This window comes from Opisthocomus hoazin, chromosome 17 (genome assembly GCF_030867145.1).
Source record: "Opisthocomus hoazin isolate bOpiHoa1 chromosome 17, bOpiHoa1.hap1, whole genome shotgun sequence".
NCBI classification, from domain to species: domain Eukaryota; kingdom Metazoa; phylum Chordata; class Aves; order Opisthocomiformes; family Opisthocomidae; genus Opisthocomus; species Opisthocomus hoazin.
Genome location: NC_134430.1, coordinates 4,307,002 through 4,323,489, shown reverse-complemented (window position 1 = coordinate 4,323,489; position 16,488 = coordinate 4,307,002). Strand labels below are relative to the sequence as shown.

Here is a 16,488-nt window from a genome sequence, read left to right as displayed (position 1 = left end):
CGAACAAAAGCCTGAGACTCCCAGCATCCTAGCAGCACCCTGCTTTTTTCCTCAGGGCAATTCCTCTCCATTCAGAGAGGCAGCCAAATGCTCAGTGCAAAATTAATTTGGTCACCCTTGGGAAGGACTCTGCTGCCACTTGAGCAGCGATCTTGGCTCCCCACAATGGGGGTTACAAAAGCAAATCCCTAAAAAGGGAAAACTCCGACAAAGACAGCTCAGTTTTACCCTGTTTGGTGTTTAGATGGAGCAGGTCCAACCTTTTTCATGGGTCCCTTCTCTCACCAGCAAGTTCACTTCTCTTGTGTGCAGGAAAGTGTCCCACATCACCTTCCGTGGAGGAGGACAGAGCTGTCACGGGGAGGGAACGCTGTGAAATCCTGGAGGCCACAAACAGACCCCAGCACGCTCTGGGAACGGACAGGAGAGCGGCAGCAACGGAGCACGGGACTCCGAGTGCAGAGGGACAATGGTGACAGGTCCTGGTGCCTGCAGCTGTGGGACGGGCTGTGTCACCCCAAAGGGCTGAGGGTGACAGGTCCCAGTCCCTGCAGCCGTGGGACGGGCTCTGTCACCCAAAGGGCTGAGGGTGACAGGTCCCAGTCCCTGCAGCCATGAGACGGGCTCTGTCACCCAAAGGGCTGAGGGTGACAGGTCCCGGTCCCTGCAGCCGTGGGACGGGCTATGTCACCCCAAAGGGCTGAGAGCCCCAGGGGACCTGCCAGGCTGGCTGCCCGGCCACCGCTCCCCCCTGAGCACACTCCAGCAGGTGGCACTCGGAGCATCTTCAATGCCCAAACTGCGTTTCCGTGCTGAAACAGGAGGGTAAGAGCAGCGAGCACCCATTTCATAAACACCCATCTCCTAAGCACCTCTGTGGGAAGACTCAGCACCCCTAAACCAGGGGGGATCTAGGAACGGATAACGCGATGTTTTCCCACGCAAAGCCCGATGTTCAGGAAGGGAGAAGGCAGAAGGTGGCCTGGCACAGCACAGCTCTCCTGGCAAGGCAAGCCCTCCTGCTTCACAGCGTCCTTTTGGATCTGGTGTTCCCGACTCATTTGACCAGGAGCACCAAAACATCTGCTTTAACGCCAGGGAGCTCGGGTCGCTCATGGGGTGGGGAGAGCAGGGAGGCTCAGCCATCCCCCTTGCACTCCCCGCTCTCCTCCCTGCCCCTGGCATTCTGGGGCATTCTGGCACCAGATCCTGCAAATTTCTTTAAAAAAAAAAAAACAAAACACACAACCTCTCCACCCTTTCCAGGCACTACAAGCCACAGCTGGCCAGGATCAGCTGACAATGAGCAGTTTGGGCTGAAGATACAAGCACAGGCAAAACATCTTTCCAAACCCCGGCGAGACTTCCCGACAGCTCTCCTGACTGCGGGGCTGCGAGAGAGGCACTGGCAGGACTCTGCACCCAGCGAAATGAGATGCCAGAGAGGAAAACACCTTTAACTGCCAGGAGATAAGGAACTACTTAGTGACGCATCTTCTACGGAACAAATTAGTCTCCATGTAGAAAGTGCAAAGGATGCTGCCTCCCCTTCCCACAGCCCTGCACGCATTTCCCAGCAAGGAGCAAAGGTCCAGCCTCAGCAAATTCCGATCAGCCTGTGCTTTGATGGTGGTAAAACCAGGATACCACGGCCCAGGTTCTTCTAAATGCAGAATATTACTCCTAGGAACCAGCATTAAACCACTACCCTCCACCTAGACACGACGCAGTTTTCCTACTTTCAGTACAGCAGATGACGCCTCTTTCTAAGCGACTTATAAAATATAACGCCGGTTTCACAACGAGCACCAAGACTTGTTTGCTGCCTCTGGAGTTATCGTGGGATGTGGAAACTATTCTCTATCGCAGGAATTCCATACTCCTCCCACAGCACACATGCTGACGGAGGTTTTCTTGTTGCAAGACACATGAAAAGTGGTCTCAGGACTTGGTAAAGCCCTTGCGTGGTACCTACCGGCTTTTGGTACGCGCACGCTGGGAGAACCCCGCTCTCTCCCCCGCTCCGGGAAGGGGACACGTGCGAGATACATAGAAAGAAAAATGATCATCACCTTTTCCTGGTGGCTCTGAACTATAGCAGTGCTAAAAGAAAAAAAAACCCCATACATCCAACCCCCCCCCCCGAGCTGTGTGTTCCCAGCACCCTCGTGAGAGCGTATGGGGTGAGCGCCTGCCACAGCAAAGCACAATTTTTTCATTTCACACTCGTAAAAAATACCACTGCAGCCAGCGGCTGCCCCCTCCGTGGCTCAGCCATGTCACGGGCACACGGCTGCCCTGCGTGCCGGGGACAGGAACGTGAAGATCAGGGTCCATCCCCTTCCCAAACACCACAGTACAGGAATCACAGTCACCCTGAACACTGGGAATAACATGTTTGGTCCTGTTCCCCTACAATACAAAACATTCCATTTTAAGGAGCTTTTTCCCCCTGCTCTGTCCACGCAGAGACCCCGGTGCTGCTGCACCAAAGGAGTGACCCCCCCAAACACCGCTGCCAACCCCAGTCCCAGTGCTCTGTGACGGCGCAGAGCCATTGCCTCCCCTCGCCCTCACCAGACGCTGCCTACTCCCGAGCTGCCCGGCTAAATACACCGCTCCGACGGCGAGGAAATCGATACTGCCACATCTCAGAGCGCTTTCGGGAGCACAAACAGATTGTGTCCGCAGCCCGTTCGCTATTCCCAGAGCCGCGCCATCAGCTCAGCCGAGACGGAGGTTTCAGGTACAAACGAGGGATAAAAGCCCTCATTTTCCATAAGTGACACTTCCCGGCTGTGCGCTCCGGGACTGGCAAGGGAAGGACCCAGGTTTCACGCTGCAGTTGGGAAATCCTTTCTGCCTCAGAGCATCGTTGCAATGAGCTCTGCTGGAGCTTCTGGGAGGCAATGCCTCTGCTCCCCTCGCTGGCTTTCCTGAAGGGCGAAGGAGAAGGGCTCCAGGGTAGGCAGGAGACCTTAGAGAATAGCCAGGGCTCAAAGCTCTCTGCAGGCAAGGTTTGTCAGCGCTTCTTGCCCCCCACCCCACACTTACAGCACCCATGGGAGCTGCTCGTGCTCTCTGTGCCATCACGCTGTGCTGCAGGATGGTCCCCGGCCCCATGGCAGCTCCTGGCAACCGGGTGGAAAAAAGTTCTTGCAGCTTCACCTGCAGCTTCACCTGGACGGAATTTACTGCTCGTGTCAAAACTAGGCTGCAGCTTCCAAATGCAGCTGGGACTTGTGCCACTGCAGGAGCTTCAGAGAGACGCTTGCGTGTGCAGGGAGAGCCCCGGGTCGGCGTCTGAGCCAGGGACAGGAGCCAGCCCTGGGGACCCAAAGCTCCCGGGTCAGTAACACGCCGGGCTGGGGTGGCACGTTCCAGCGACCCAAGCCCACTGCGACCCCTTCAAAAATCCAGTGTAAGCTCTTCGGTTTGGGCTCTTCGGTGCCAACCCTCTGCCGCACAGAGGGAGCTGCCGCTGCCCCATCCCCTGCGGCCGGTCTCCAGCTCCCTTCTCCTCCATCGGAGAGGAGCCCGCGGCTCCTCCATCCCTCCCGGCAAGCGCCGGCAGAGCTCTGGCCCTGCTCACGCTTCCTCCCGGGTCCACAAAGAACTTGGCTTCGGCAATGCCGTGGCCTCAGCCCCCCCAGCTCAGAGAGCCAGGGGAAGCCTGGCCAAGGAGGGGCTGGCAGGAGCATCCCTCGCTCGGCTGGAGGATCCCTCACTCGGCTGGAGGATCCCTCACTTTGCCGCTGGCTCCAGAGCTCCTTTAACTCTGGTGGGAGGCGGATGACGGAGGTTTCCTCCAGGTACAGCACACAGTAAAAGATTATTACTATTTTTTTTCTTTTCTTCAATAAAAGAGGCTTTCTGGAGACAGAGCTTGAGGCGGTTTCTTTTAACCCACGAGGGGGATGGAAATGGAAGAGAAGAGCCCGGCGCAGGGATGCTGGGTCGGCGTGCCACGCACGAGGGCTGTTTGAGCGCTGCTCGCCAGCTCTGCAGACTCGGCTGCATTCCTCGTGTGCGAGTCCTGTAAACTGACCCCTCTTCAATTATTCATCAGAGTCTGCAGCTCTTCAGAGACTCTGCTCCTCAAACAGGCATTTATTTGTTGGTTTGGGTCTTTTTTTTTTTTTTTAAGAGCTCAGAAGCTTGCTGTTAACCATCGCCCGGCCTCGCCAAGGACGAAGAGCAAACGCTCTGGCAGGACCAAGCCAGGCAGCTGTCAGGCATTATATTCAAAACAAACCCACTTGATTACTTCAGCTGACGAGACGGAGCAGCCAGTTTAAACGAAGAGCTTTACCACTGACAGGCTGGAAAAGCCGAACATGGCGAGCGTGGCAATAGCTGCCGCCAGGCCCTGCGGTGCGGAGGGGAAGGCAGATTTCCAGGCAGCACCACGGCGTGCTCGAGATGTCCTGCTCCCACTGGGTTATCCCAGGTCCTGCACAGCCCTCAGGGACCAGACCGGCTGGAATTCTCTTGGCCGAGTGGCTGGAAGCAACAGAAGAGGGGCAGTGGGCAGAGCAGGGGTTTGACAGTTGGGTTTGATGATGTTAGAGGTGTTCTCCAGCCTCAATGGTTCTGTGCTGAGGTACCCGTCTCTTCCCACGTTCGATAGCTTTCCAGCTCCTGGAGAAAACAGCAGCAGCTGTGCAAACACGCCAGCAGAGCATTTCACTTGTTTGCTTTAAACCCCTTCACGTTAAGAGGCCGCGATTAGAGCGGTGTCCAACACCGACGAGGATCGCACACTGGATGTGTCTCCGTCTTGCGCTCAGCCTGGAGCCGGAGCTCACTGCGGCGCTGGCAGCACGCAGCCCACGCGACGGGAGCCCTCCGTCACCTGGACACGAGGTGGGCACGCAGGACTCGCCCTTTGGTGGCCAGCAGGTCCCAGGTGACTCTTTCTTCCTCCTCCACTGTGAAGAGAAGGTGCTTCAGATTTCCCCTCTGACCATGCACTCAGCGAGGCAGCTCCAGAGAAGACAGGACAACTGCCAAGGGATGCTGTGCCTACGGCAAGAGGCACGGCACAAGGAGGGAGATGCACGGCTGGAGAGCAGAGCTACGGGCAAGCACTAATGCGGCACAGAGCAGCACAAAGCCTCCCTCTCTCACATCCCGCTGGAGCAGCACGAAGAACTCCCCATTTGTGACCAGACCTCAGAGCAGGATTCCTCACCAGCACTGAAGTCCAGCCTGCAGGAACGCTGCTCCGGCTTCATCCAGTCTGCAGGCGGGGGTGAAGAGCTGGGCTTGAGTACCTCCGCAGGTAGGAAAGGAGTTCAGCAAAACCACGAACCAGCCTTATTTCTAACGGCAGTCGACCGCTCTCGAACCGCACGGAGCAGCCTTGTGTCAGCTACCAGGTAGATGGCTACAACCCTCTTTCCTCCAGCTCATCCCATCCCATTCCAGCCCACCTCATCCCACCTGAATTACAATTCCGAGCTGTGACTGCAGCTGTACTCTGTCATCACCAGAGCGCTGTAGCAGGGTGTTTCACCCAAACACCACAAACCAGCGTTAACGCTGCTGATGCAGGTATTTCTCTGGCCACAAGCATCCATGTCCAGGGTTCCTGCCTATGGCTTCCCTTGCTGAAGCTGCTGCAGGGGAGGACCTTTCCGCCAGCTCTACCTGGTCAGGACATGAGGATAAATCAGCAGGAGCTCCAACAGACCTGGGAAAGTGCCGTGTCTCCCCCTTCACTGCGTTCCCACCGCGGTGTGCTGCCTCGCAGCCGGAGCAGGTGGGGCACCTCATGCCTGGTGCCTGCAGCAGAGCAAAGCCCTCGCTCTGGTCTCAAAGGTCTCTTTTATGGTGCAAAGCAGAGCTGGAGGAGGTTACTTATCACTTCCCCAGTTTTCACCCATTGTGATTATCACCCAAGAATAAGCTGATCAGCACTCCCAGCCTGCACCAGCGTCACCTCCAGAAAAAGAGTGGGCACACTCAGCACCGCTAACCCACTCCTCCTCTGCTCTTCATTATGAAGTGATTTCACTAATTGGGTGTTGTACTTTCATGCATAACTCCTCATGCTTGGCACCTTCAGGGGGCACCAGCTCACCCCTCAGCCAAGCGCGCTGCAGAGCAGGCTGTAAAACCCCAATTATGAGAGGTTCCATTTTTCTACTGAATTCAAGCCCTCTGTTGCCGTTCCCTGGCTGAACAAGGACCAATCGTCAGCCTACCTGACAATTAAAATCTAAAGAACATAGGGCAGAACAAGGTTCGGTACCCAGGGAATAACACAGGGTGCTGCTGATTAGCCCCCGGGGCAGAGCAGCTTTCGAGAGCAAGGCGAGAGACCTCCCGTCCTGCAACCGACCTGCACGGAGACGCAGCTGAGCTTCACCCAAGGCTGTGGCAGGAGATGCTGCTCTCGGTGTCAGCGCTGGCTGTGTCAAAGCAAACAGAGCAGGAAGGCAGCAAGCCCTGAGCCCTGAAATGCAGAGGATATCGGGACAGCAGCCCTGCTCCGACAGCATCAGTCCTGCTCCCCTGCCACCAACACAACGTGAAAGAGCAGCTCCGCTGTTCATCAACCCGCAGACGTCGCACCAAAACCTTGCACCGACTGTGCTGCTGCTATCCTAAAGCCAACATCAAATTTAAACAAGGTCAAACACCGCCACCGAAGAAGAGGAGAAGAAAAAAAGCCATCCTTGTACCTATCTTTTCCAAAGACCTCCTGTTCAACGCAGCGTCGGATTAGCAATCTGGTTTGAGGGATGTGGCCAGGACTGCCTGGCAGATTGCAAACTCTTACAGCAGGGACACGCTGGGAACATCCAGATAAGCACAGATTCGGGCATGAGCAATTTAGGATTGTGCTCACTGTCAGGAGAGGGTTTGGCTTGGAAATCCACATGGCCACAGAGCTGGAACGCTGCTGGCATGGCCGTGGCTGCAGCCCCAGGCTCCTCTCCGTGCGACCATGCGAAGGGAGGCAGACAGCTCTCTGCCCAACCTGTAGGATCTTGCAGGCACTTCCAAGATACTCAGATAAACGCATCGAGGTACGATGCTTGCAGGGACTTGTGTACCACAATTGTTCTTGAAAGATGGGAATCCACACAGGAATAAAAGCCACAAGAAGTTGTGAAACGCCCCAGCTGTCCTCAGTAGGAAGCTGAGCTGGAGCTACAAAGGCAGCTAGAAAATACCAGATCACAACCAGCCTGGCCCCAAACATCCCCGTGCTACCTCTGCGGTGACCATTTCACCGCATTTCACGCCCAAAGACCCCAAAGCACAACCACAGCAGGCAAGACGATGACGGAGGCACTGGACTGCATCAGTCTCGTGCTACCAGCTGCACAGTTCCCAACTCTTTTGAGGAACTCTTGGATTTCCTCCTTTGCAAAGCATCTTTGGTTATTGCCCAGGCAAATAACGATTGTACCTCTGGCAGCATCCCACTTACGGGGACAGCACTTCTGCGTGGGCGCTGAGTAATCGCCGCTGTCGCTGCTGCAGGCTATTTTTAGAAGAGATCACAGAATGAGCCGCAAAAGGAGAGCGAGTACAAACCTCGAACCAAGGTGCCTCTTCCCCTTACAGCTCTCACACACAGCTAGAACAGAAGGCCACGGGAGGGATCCAGAGCAACCTTCAACTTGAGAATAGCCAAACTCAGACGCTTACTGCTGCTCACTTCTCCTTCTTTAGCCCTTGTTGTAGGTAGAGCCGGTGCCAGAAGCCGCCGCTGACAACGTCTGCCCCCAGATGAACAGAACAACACGCAGGTATTCAGCACGCTGCCCGCTTCCCCCGTCTGCAGCGTCACCGCTGGTTCAGAGTGCCGGAGCCTGCCCTGCAGCTGAAGGATGTGTTTACAGCAGGGATTCCTTCGTCTGGGCTGGTAGGAAACCTACCTTGTACAAACTTGGAAAATATGGCGAGGTTATTTCAAGAGCGCGTAGCAGGGCTTCACGTGTTCAAAAGTTACCAAAAATGGGATTGTCAGACACCGCTCATGGGCACTTTGGCCGCGGTGCCTCAGAAAAGTAGAAAGCAGGACACTGGCACTCAGCACAGGGCCCCTGCGGCTTCCCTCCCGTGGGACGCTGGACAGCTTGCCCGCTGCTCTGCCCCAGCTGCGACGGGACTTCCCTTCCACGTCCCACACAGGCACAGGCACGGAACAGCAGAGAGAACCCCAAGCGCTGTTTGGCCTCCACCACATGATCCTTCTGTGGGGCCGCATCTACAGATGCCATCAGCCAGGGTTTGTCCCAGCGACGTCCTTTGAAGAAAAAAAATTGTCAGCTAGTTTTAAAGCAACATCCTTCCACAGCTTTTACGGGAGGGCAGTTTAGCCAAGTGTTTGAAGATGAAAGAGGCAACGTCTCAAGTCTTAGCAGCCCAGCTGGAATCCAACCAGAAGAGACAGTTTACTTTTTTTTTTCTCACGCCAGAGATGCAGGCACAGCGAAAAACCATAACCCCACTCTTCCCAGGGGAGGGAAGCGCACAGTCACATTGACCTGAGTTCATCTGACCCATGCCAGATGTCTTGCAGGCCACTGGAAAAGCGCCAGTCCAGCAACTGGGACAGAAATGCAGAACAGGTAGGTGAGATGCAACAGCAACGCTAGAAGTCCAGCAGAAGTTCCTGGAAAAGAACTGGCTGAAAAGTAGCCAATTCTTTCTTAGGTTTAAATTTCTTTGACTAAAAATATGATGGTAACCAACTGGAAAACCAACACAAGAAGCCCCCATAGCCTTTAGCACAGACGGTGACTCAGAAGGAGAAACGGCTACAGGGCACTGGCTGAGGATACGGTGCAGGACAAGCTCTTGACAACCCGTTCAGCAAGGTCTCCCAAGCCAAATCAAACACGTTGTGTCATTCTGCGCGGTTATAGCATCTACGTATCAGAAAAGGAAATCCTGAAAAGCTGAGGATTTCAAGGTACTGAAACGGCTCCTCTGCCCCGCGCAGTGTCTTGCAGGACAGAGAAGTATGGGCACAACTAGGAAATACTCATGCCAAAAACACTGGTCCTCAGAGAGGGCTCACATCAGAGAAATCAAGTCCTTCAACATCACGCTGTTCATGTTTGGAGCAGGAGGAGCTTTAGGTGTCTGAAGAAGGTCTAGCAGATCAAGACCCTTGCCCACAACATGGAAGGCAGCAGCTCAGTTTCCTCTGCCGTTCCCTGCTGATGGTAACGGAGATGCGGAGGGCAACTTGACAGAAGTGGAGCTTCTCCCAGCCCCACCGAGGCAAGAGGATAAACAGATACTGGGCACTCAGTAAGGGCAGCTGTGCCAAAACCATCAAATACTCCTGTATTTCTCATCTGGCAAGAGCACAGCACAGAGAAGGGTGTAAACACGGCACTGAAACGCCCCAGGGATTCTCACTTCCAGCCCCCTGCGACAGCCTCCAGACCATCTCCTGTGTGCTGGACTGAGGTGGCACTTCGGAAAACTTTCCAGGTATGTTCAGATGACCAGAGGGACAGGAAGAAAGAGGGTTTATCTTTTCTCTTCCTCTGCTCTAGTCCTTCACACTCCCACATGCACTCATCCAGATTACAAAGCAGCAGCTTACAGGATTTAAAAATAGCCATCCCCAACCCATGCCCCAAGTCAGCTCGAACCCCACACGCGGCTCAGAGGGATGAGTTAAAGATGTAACCCCAGAGCGTTGTTACCTTGGATGGCGGATTCCCACCTTCTTCTGGAGCAGCCTGCCCATTCTGCAAAGGAAGAGAACCTGCCATTAGCACACGCCGGGCATGGAACCGCTCCTGACACCCCCTTACAAAGGCTGTTGGCTTTGGGAGCCCTTCACGCAGGACAAACAGGGGAGGATGCCGCTTCAGACATGGTACAAGGCAGGCCAACACTCCCCATACACCGAGGGGACACTTTCTGCCAAGAAAAAAAAACTCGTTTAAAAAACAGGCCTCTTGTTCAAAGACTTTCCATGCTCCCTGCAACTGAAACCAGGGCTGCTCAGCTATCGACCATCGCTTGCGGGGCGAACTGCAGTCCTGCGCTCCTCGGGAGGATGCCTGGGGTGGGGGGTACGGGAATCCCACCCTCGGCAGCGAGTGCGCAGAAACTGCTCCAGGGACACAGCCGTGCAGCCGCACCATCCCAGCTCCGGCACCATCCCACCCGTCCTGCACCCTCATTGTGGCTTCTCTGGGACTACTGGAAGGATCAAGCAGGGAAGATCAGGTGAAGACGGAAAAGCCGTGCTAGAGCGCAGTTAACGGCCATTTTGCCATGACGTTGGCTTTAATACGAGCATTTATCAGTTATTTATTACCCCACGGCAGCTGACAGCGCTGCAGGAAATCCGCACCACCTGCCCGGCTCCAGGCCACCCTGGCCTGCCAGCCCAGCTCCTGCTGCTGGAGCTCCGTCCAAAGTCGCAGCAGGGTGACCCGAGCTGCCTGGAGCAGCACCAGCCGCTCGCTCGGCGCCAAACCGAAGCCGTATCAGGTTCAGCACAGCACCGTGCCCGCAGAAGCCAGCCGGAGCAAAAGTGGGTGGGATTTAATTAGAGGTAGATACTCCGAGCAGGATAAGCACATACAAAAGGTTTTCTGCAGATGGTGGGGAAAAACAAGGGCAAGAGGATTTTGCTTTGACGTCTATTTGCACTACAGTCGCCGGCTCCAAAAATCTCAGAATTCCTCTCTTTCTCTGAAAGAACAAGGCAAATTTATTCACTCTTCTTCAGGCATCAAGCTCCAAGAGCAGAGTTGCAATGCGATTGTATTTCAGCCTCAGACTCCCAGTTGCATGCCTGGATTTTGGAACCTTTCAGGAATCTAACAGAAACAAAGCCAGCTCCTTCTCTGGAGAAGCAAGGGGACATCGACCTGACATCTGCCTTGGGACTACACTGTCCCCTTCTCCCCCTTGGGCCAAATTTAACTTAATTGCTTTTAATACAAAGCAAAACTTGCGACTGCTGATCTGGAGAGCGCTTTGGGGCCGCTGAGAAAACCTCCCTCTAATGCTTGCACTCGCTTTCTACAGCATTCACCGGGTGCTTCCACGTTGACGCTCTTCTGCTTTCCAGCAGTCATCACCGCCAGCCTTACACCTCTGGGCTACCTGCTCGCGGCTAGCTCACGACGAAGGGCGTGACGCCACGGAGCTGAACGGCAGCACAAGTCTAGTTTTCAGATACTCCAAATCCACACGCAACAGCCCAGAGTCTCCGTACATCTTCGTCTTTGGGTCTCCCCGCTCCCACCGCAGCACCCCGCAGAACAGCGTCGTCCCACCGCAGCGGGGAGCACCACCGCCCCGGCCAGGGAGAAGACCCCCCGCCTCCCGGCCTGGCAATATCTGCATTTATACGGATCCCCTCGGAGCTCCAGAACTCATCCCAGTACCGACATCAACTGGGCTTAAGCTCCTAAGTATCTTCAGCCAACGACTGAAAAAAGCAACGGCGCTACGACGCACGCCAAGTCCTTCCAGGGGAACGCTGCCCCGATGTTTACGCGGAGCCCTCGGTGCCGTTAGCGCAAAGAATAGCTGAGGAGTGAAGTAAGGTTTTGTGCTTATGTGCAGGCTCCACGAAGAGCGGGGAGACGCCGCGCTCCAGATAACCAGGCTTGGAAACGCGCTCATGTTTACTGGCTCAGCTGTCACCGATCAACAATTCACAACTCGCTGCTAATCAAAACCACAGCTCGGGGAGGGCTGTTTATGTCTAAAACAGCTGAAGAAGTAGAATTTCCACGTTGGACAGAGGGAAGCAGCGCCTGGCTCATGCTTTGGAGAACAGATCTGCAGGGCACAAGCCAGAGAGGGGTGAGCTGATACATGGGAGCAGCTCTTTTCTTCCCCTGGGAAGACCAGCACGTGGCAAGCGAACACGGGGGCTGTCCGACCCTTCAGCTTCCAGGATAAGGTGGGAGATGCGGGTGCTGCCTCCGGACCTGCCAGGCCTCTCAGTGTTGCGTTTCGCCAGCTCCCTGCCCCGAGGAACACTTGTCCTACACGCTGCTGTTGACAGAAATCCATCCTACCTGGGGGTGGAAGGGAAGTGGAAAGCAGGACTGCGTCCATGCCAGGGAGGTTTCCTAGGCATGTAGGTTCATGGTCTTGGAGAGATGAAGCTCCTGATGAAACAGGAATTTTCTCCAGCTGACATAAGGCAGACGTGTAAGGAGACAACTGCAGTATTTAGAGCCAAGTGCTTTCCTTCTACCCCAGAGCAAAACCAGTCCTTATTCTCCCATGGATTCAAGAGCCATTTGTAAGCGTCCGAGATGGAAACACACTCACAGCTACAGACTCATCACCTCCCGAGACACAACACGGCCATTCACCGCCTCGTCCGTAGAGCTGAAATACGTCGTGGGTTTCTCGGTTTGACACTTGTCTCTTTAAAATGCTTTATTTCTGCACTCCCCCTGCATACCACGCGCAGCGAGTTAGCGAGTGTGTGTGTGCTGGCCTCCGTGCCAGATCCACCCTTGCAGCACATCGTTCTCGGGGTTGGAAAGGAGCCTCCTGAACATCCTACTCCGAGAGCAGTCCCGAAAATCTCCTCGCAGGCAGCACCCAGGCAGTGTCTGCTGCAGGAGGGAGGCACAGCTCCGTCCCTTGGGTGCCCAGGGCAGTCAGGAGCTGACGCAGACGGTGACAAAGCAGGGCTTGGGCTACCAAGGCGGCAGCAGCATGAGCCTCACCAGGGGCCAGCAGCCCATCCCTGCGGCTTTCCAGCCAGCCCTGCTCTGTGGTGAGCGGGAACGGGGATTACAGAGCTGATCCGACAGGCACGGGGAGCGGCAGCCTGGCAGGGAGGGCACCTCTGGGTGAGCAACAGCTAAAACTGCCCGAGAGGTAACGCAAAAGCCCTTCTGCACACGTTGCTGCTCTAGGGAGTTTTCCTAACAGCACGCAGAAAAGTACGTTGGAAAGCAAGCGCCTTCAGTTACGCAACTGCCAGCCTGGCTGAACTTGGGAGATATTTATCTTAGGACATCTTGCATTTTAAATCCCTTTAATTCCACATAATCCGCAGCACAGGGAGCAATTTGCAGAACAGGCCAGCACCGCTCTGATCTGAAATCAGGACGAGTCACAGCCCTGGCAGGACCGCGTGAGACCGTGCCCGCTCCTGCTGCCATCAAGGGCTGGGCTCTACAGTTAGCACCACCAGGACAAGTCACGCTGGATCATCGACAGCTCTGCTTGGAAACGCAGCCTGCTGCTATTTCTGGACCTCCAGGTTTTGACTGGTCACTTCTGAGATGCCCATATACAACACAACAAGGGTACCAGGCACCCAAAGACGCTCCTTCACCCAACTTTGATGAACCTCGAAGCATTCAAGCAGGAAGAAACGCAGAGCTGCTGGTCTGACACAAGAACAAGACAATTTCTTCTTATTAAGTGGAATTTATGGATCTTGCCTATTGCAGTTCAGAGAAAGGAAATGATTCTTCAAAAATAAAGATCTCCAAAAGGACTCGCGTAGCCCAAGCAGACCAAGGAGTCTATGCACGAGGCATGTCAGAAACGAAAGCCGCTCGGCTTCCTCCTCTATCTCTCGATCATCGTTTTACGCATTATTCAGCTAAGATGCTTGAAAAAGATAGTTATTTGTGAAGAGCTCCTGCTCAATAACGGGTGATACACATACACAGGCAAAAATCATTAGCCTGAAGTGGCCGGGTTTGGCGCAATCCCACGTCAGCTGTGTTGCTGTACGCTCGTGTAACAAGAGATTAAAGCAAAGCGTAGCCCCGATGGCAGTGCCCATCGCTATGGTGATGAAGTCACGCAACTCCGCTCGCTGCTGCTCGTACTCTGCCCCAGCCAGGTTTTCCTACTACCTAAGCGATATTCTGAAGAACATAAGCAGTGGAGAGAGAACAGAGACGGAAAAAAAAAAAGAAAGAAGTGTTACGCTGCTAGCTCAGCCCCCAGGGCAGAGGGACTTCTCCCCTGCAAGGGGTCAGTTCAAGCTCCCAGGTGTTTCCCCAGCACAGCTCCCGGCTGAGCGCCGGCAGGCCGGGACCAGGGGCACTGGCCGCGACCCATCCCCATCAGCAGACGGCCAACGCTCCGGGAACGCAGTGGAAAAACCCCAAATCCCTTCACAATAGGACCGAGGCCTCCTCCGGCGTGGTGACAGCACCTCTGCTCCGTGACTCAGAAAGCAAAGGTTGGAGGAAGCCGGTTCCTCACCTGGATGGCAGCGATCCCAGGGCAATTTACGTAACTGGTGTTCCAGAAATGTCTCCTCCGCTTCCCAGCGCTGCCACCTTGCCCGGGAGAGGTGAAAACTTTCTCCTCAGGCCCCCACCCTTGGTGATTTCAACCTCCAGGTGCAAATCTCCCCCAAACCCAAGCCCATCTCCGCTGTTCGCGGATACGCTGCCGGATCTCAGGGCATCCCGATGCCCGGCCCCGCGACAGCAGCCAGGTCGAGAGGGGAAGAACATCCGTATTATTTTCCTCACTGGAATCAAGCGCACATACTCGCTCATCTTAAAGCAAAGGGAGGTGAATTACTACCATCCCGCTTGTGATTCCGAGATGTAAGAAGACTGATCTGCAGAAAAATCACCTGCAAGCGGCTCCTGACCCTGACCTAGAGCTCTGCCCGAGGTGCGACGGGGAAGGGGAGAGCTCCGAAGCCAGAGGCAGGCCCTCCAGCTTCGGTTTGCAATTAACACGCCCGTTACTAACGCAGTGGGGAAACCGGTCCTCGCTGCTGCCACGATCGGCTGACGAATCCACCGGACCCGCCGGCCGCTTCCGCTCCGGAGAGATCCCGTGACGCTGACACAGCGCCTGCCGGGCACCTGGGAGACCTGGGATTAAGCAGTAAACGAATCTCGCCCTGGGCACCAGCATTAGTTTCCTCCTGTTACGAGTCTAGTTGCGTTTTCTGGCTTTTCAGGCGATCCTCCTGCTTAGGAAGAGCGAAACCGCAAATAAAAATCCCCATCTCCCAGCAACAACCTGCACCCCGGCTCCGGGCGCACGACGCGGTTTCAGGAATTGGGATCCAGTCACCGCAGGCCCCCCCTCCTCTCCCACCCCGCAGCACAAACCCATCCTCGCGCCCCAAGCCATGCTCCGGGGCGGATGCCCGCAGCCCCCCGCAGCTTCGTGCCGGCCGTTTGGCACCCGCAGCGCGGGCGGCCCCTCCATGCAGCAGCCCACCCGCACGGGGAGGGGGTCTCTGGGAGAAGCCGTGCCGTGTCTGGCTGAGGAAAATTCGGCAGCCCCCTCTCGGGTCGCCAGCAGACCTCCCCGTGAACCGCTGCCTCCGCCCGACGCGGGGATCCCTTTGGAGGCAATTTGAAATGGGAACGAGCAAATCCGACCGATGAACCGGGGGACATCCCGAGGCACGACGGGGCAGCGTGACAGCACCGAACCCAGTCAAAACGATGGGGAAGCACCGGGGGCTGAGCAAACACCTGGGATAAAATCCCCGCCGTCCCTCCGGCTTCTCCCGGCGAGCTGCCAGCTCCGGTTTGGATGAGGAGAGGTTTGAGCACGGAGCCTCGGCTGGCGGCTCCGCGCTGGGTGACCACGGCGACCGGCTGTCCCTTCATTCCGAAATGGCCGTGCCGCAAGCCTGCAGGTGCGGACAGACGCTGCGCCCCGTCCCGCGCGTCCGGCTTGGAGGTCTGCACGGCGGGAGGGAGGAGCGGACGCCCAGCCCAGCGACACCGGACCGCGATGGGAGTTTGGAACGCGGGCCGGGGCGAGCGGCTGGGGAGGCGGACGGTGAGGGAGCCCGGGGGGGGAAAGACCCCCAATCCCGGACATGTATTCCCCAGGGGACGGTCTGGGGAGAGATGGAGGCGCACGCTGCCCACCCTCCCCGAGAAACCAAAGCCCGCAAGAGCAGGGGCGCAGCCAGGGAGCCCCGGTACGGCCCCAGCCCCGGCCCCGCCGCGCACACCCCCAGCCCCGGAGCAGGCGGCTGCGGCCCCCACCAGCCCCCCCCCCCGGCTCGGGGAACGGCACAGGGCCGGGGTCCCCGCAGCCGGGAGGGTCCCGCCGGGCGGGGCGGGGAGGCCGGGCCGGGCGCGCCTTTGTTCGGCGGAGACCCCCGGGAGCGGGCGGGGGGGTTCGGCGCGGAGCCCACCCGCCCGCCGCGGCGCCGCGAAGGGCCCGGTGCCCCGCTCACCTCCGTGTCCAGATGCACCAGCTCCATGTTGGGCCAGGGCTCGGCCAGCTGGGCGAGCGGCATGCTGCCGGCGGGCGGCCCCGGGGGGCTCGGCGCGGCTCCGGGCGCGCCCGCGCTGGGCACCGGCTCCGCGGGCCGGGCCGGGCGGGGCGGGGCGGGGCGGGGATGGGCGGAGCGACACGGGGAGGGGCGGGGCCGGGCGGGGAGGCTCCGCCCTCCGAGCCGCGGGGCGGGGGGGAGGGGAGGGGGTGCCCCGGCGTTCAGGTACCCCACGCGTGTCGGGTTGGCGAAGGGATAACGGGGAGGAGCTGAGCGTGGGTGCGGCG

The 16,488-nt window shown here is 57.0% G+C and overlaps 1 protein-coding gene across 2 annotated transcripts in view; it reads right to left on the bottom strand.

Annotated features, from left to right (window-relative positions):
• The window catches only part of RPS6KA1 (ribosomal protein S6 kinase A1), a 44,096-nt gene extending 27,864 nt beyond the window's left edge, over positions 1 to 16,232 (bottom strand). For both annotated transcript variants that reach the window (XM_075438035.1, XM_075438036.1), the window contains exons 1-2: positions 16,163 to 16,232; positions 9,684 to 9,728 (exon numbers count right to left, since the gene is read on the bottom strand). In XM_075438035.1, the coding sequence (XP_075294150.1) occupies positions 9,684 to 9,728; positions 16,163 to 16,225 (108 nt within the window). In that variant the 5' untranslated portion in view covers positions 16,226 to 16,232. The remainder of the gene's footprint in view (positions 1 to 9,683; positions 9,729 to 16,162) is intronic.
• Positions 16,233 to 16,488: the final 256 nt, after the last annotated feature.